We start from the raw sequence: 1,468 nt of genomic DNA, 5'->3' as shown, positions 1-1,468 counted from the left end.
CTGTTCATCATGACACTGTTCATCCAGAAACTGTTCATCGGGATACTGTTCATCGTGACACTATTCATCCCGACTGGGAAGAGCAGGAGTTCGATTCCAGATGGGATAACTACTTTGGGGAAGTAATCAAACATGAGAAGTTGGAAGAAGAAGTATTTTTAGTCGAAAGTTGCATGTCCATTGGTAGCTCGTGCTTCTGTCGATCTACACCATCAGCTGAACATCGATCGACACCACTTTTAGGGTCATGGAGTACTGTTCAAATCCAGAGCCACTCAGATTTCGCTGCTCAACACCCACATCCTCCCATCCCGTACCATGGTAAAACATATGACGTCGAGCAACACAGACAAAACGGCATCGATCGACCTCCACGGGAAAGCATCGATCGACAGCGGCTCACTACAAACCTAGTGTGTTTACCAGACCCATATGCCCACGGTTTGAATGCAACTCGCAACCCATCTCAGACGTCAGTTTGCTTAAAACAATGGAGAAGACCAGACAGAAACATGCAGATGCACCAGACCAAAAGCAATTGACTCTAGTTGGAACTTCTTTCGTTGAGAGTATCGATCGACGACATCCACCTGGTATCGATCGACACCAAATAGACGGACATGAACCTGTCATGGAACGGCAGGCAACAAAAGAAGTGATTCAGATTGGGATGAGGTCGAAAGCTAAGAAACTCTATGTTCCCAAACACCTGAGGAGAGAAGCTAACAAAGCTGAACTTGATGGATTTCACAAGAGGGTGAAGAGAGTTCCTAAGGGTATGACTTTTGAGGAAGCCTATTATAAGTACAGACTTGGTAATTTCTTTAGAGAAAGCAAAGAGACAGAAAAGGACATGGAGATATTATTCAACAAGGTCTGCCGTAAGCGTAAGAGGACTCTAAAGAAGGAACAAGATCCTGGAAAGTTTCTGATTCTATGCTCTATAAATAACCACGATTTGCCAAACGCCCTCTGCGATACTGGATCTGCAGTGAGCATCATGGCTATAGACACTGCTGAAGTATTAGTATTAAAGACGGAACCTTCAAAAGATAGTTTTGCTTTCGTTAATAACTCCAAAGCAAACTCAGCAGGCATGATCAGGAATGTTAAAGTGGAGATAGGAGAATGCACTATTCATGTGGATTTTCATGTCGTGGAGCTCAAATCAGGCAGGATATCTTCCATTCTTTTTGGAAGAGCCTTTATGGCTACAGTGGGAGCAGTTTGTGATCTTAAGAAGAATAGGATGTGCCTAACTAATGTTCATGAAAATGTCTTCTTATATGATCCTGTGGAGAAGAAGAAAAGTGAAGATTTGATTTCATACATAGAGATGTTTGAAGATCCAGCACCTCTAACATATGCAGATCGCGAGCTTGCAAAATCAGGATCAACATCGATCGACATTCAACTTTCAAGACGGTCGACAATGAGCCTCACGAATCGACCGACACAGAGCCTTTAG

The 1,468-nt window shown here is 43.3% G+C and overlaps 1 protein-coding gene across 1 annotated transcript; it reads left to right on the top strand.

Annotated features, from left to right (window-relative positions):
• The first annotated feature begins 490 nt into the window (after positions 1–490).
• On the top strand, positions 491–1,468 carry LOC130501879 (uncharacterized). Its single transcript, XM_056996702.1, has one exon. It carries the CDS (start codon positions 491–493, stop codon positions 1,466–1,468), a length of 978 nt encoding a protein of 325 aa, XP_056852682.1.

Source organism: Raphanus sativus, unplaced genomic scaffold (genome assembly GCF_000801105.2).
Source record: "Raphanus sativus cultivar WK10039 unplaced genomic scaffold, ASM80110v3 Scaffold0318, whole genome shotgun sequence".
In the NCBI taxonomy this organism is placed as follows: domain Eukaryota; kingdom Viridiplantae; phylum Streptophyta; class Magnoliopsida; order Brassicales; family Brassicaceae; genus Raphanus; species Raphanus sativus.
The sequence above is the reverse complement of the archived record's forward strand: the minus strand, read 5'-3'. Positions and strand labels throughout refer to the sequence as shown.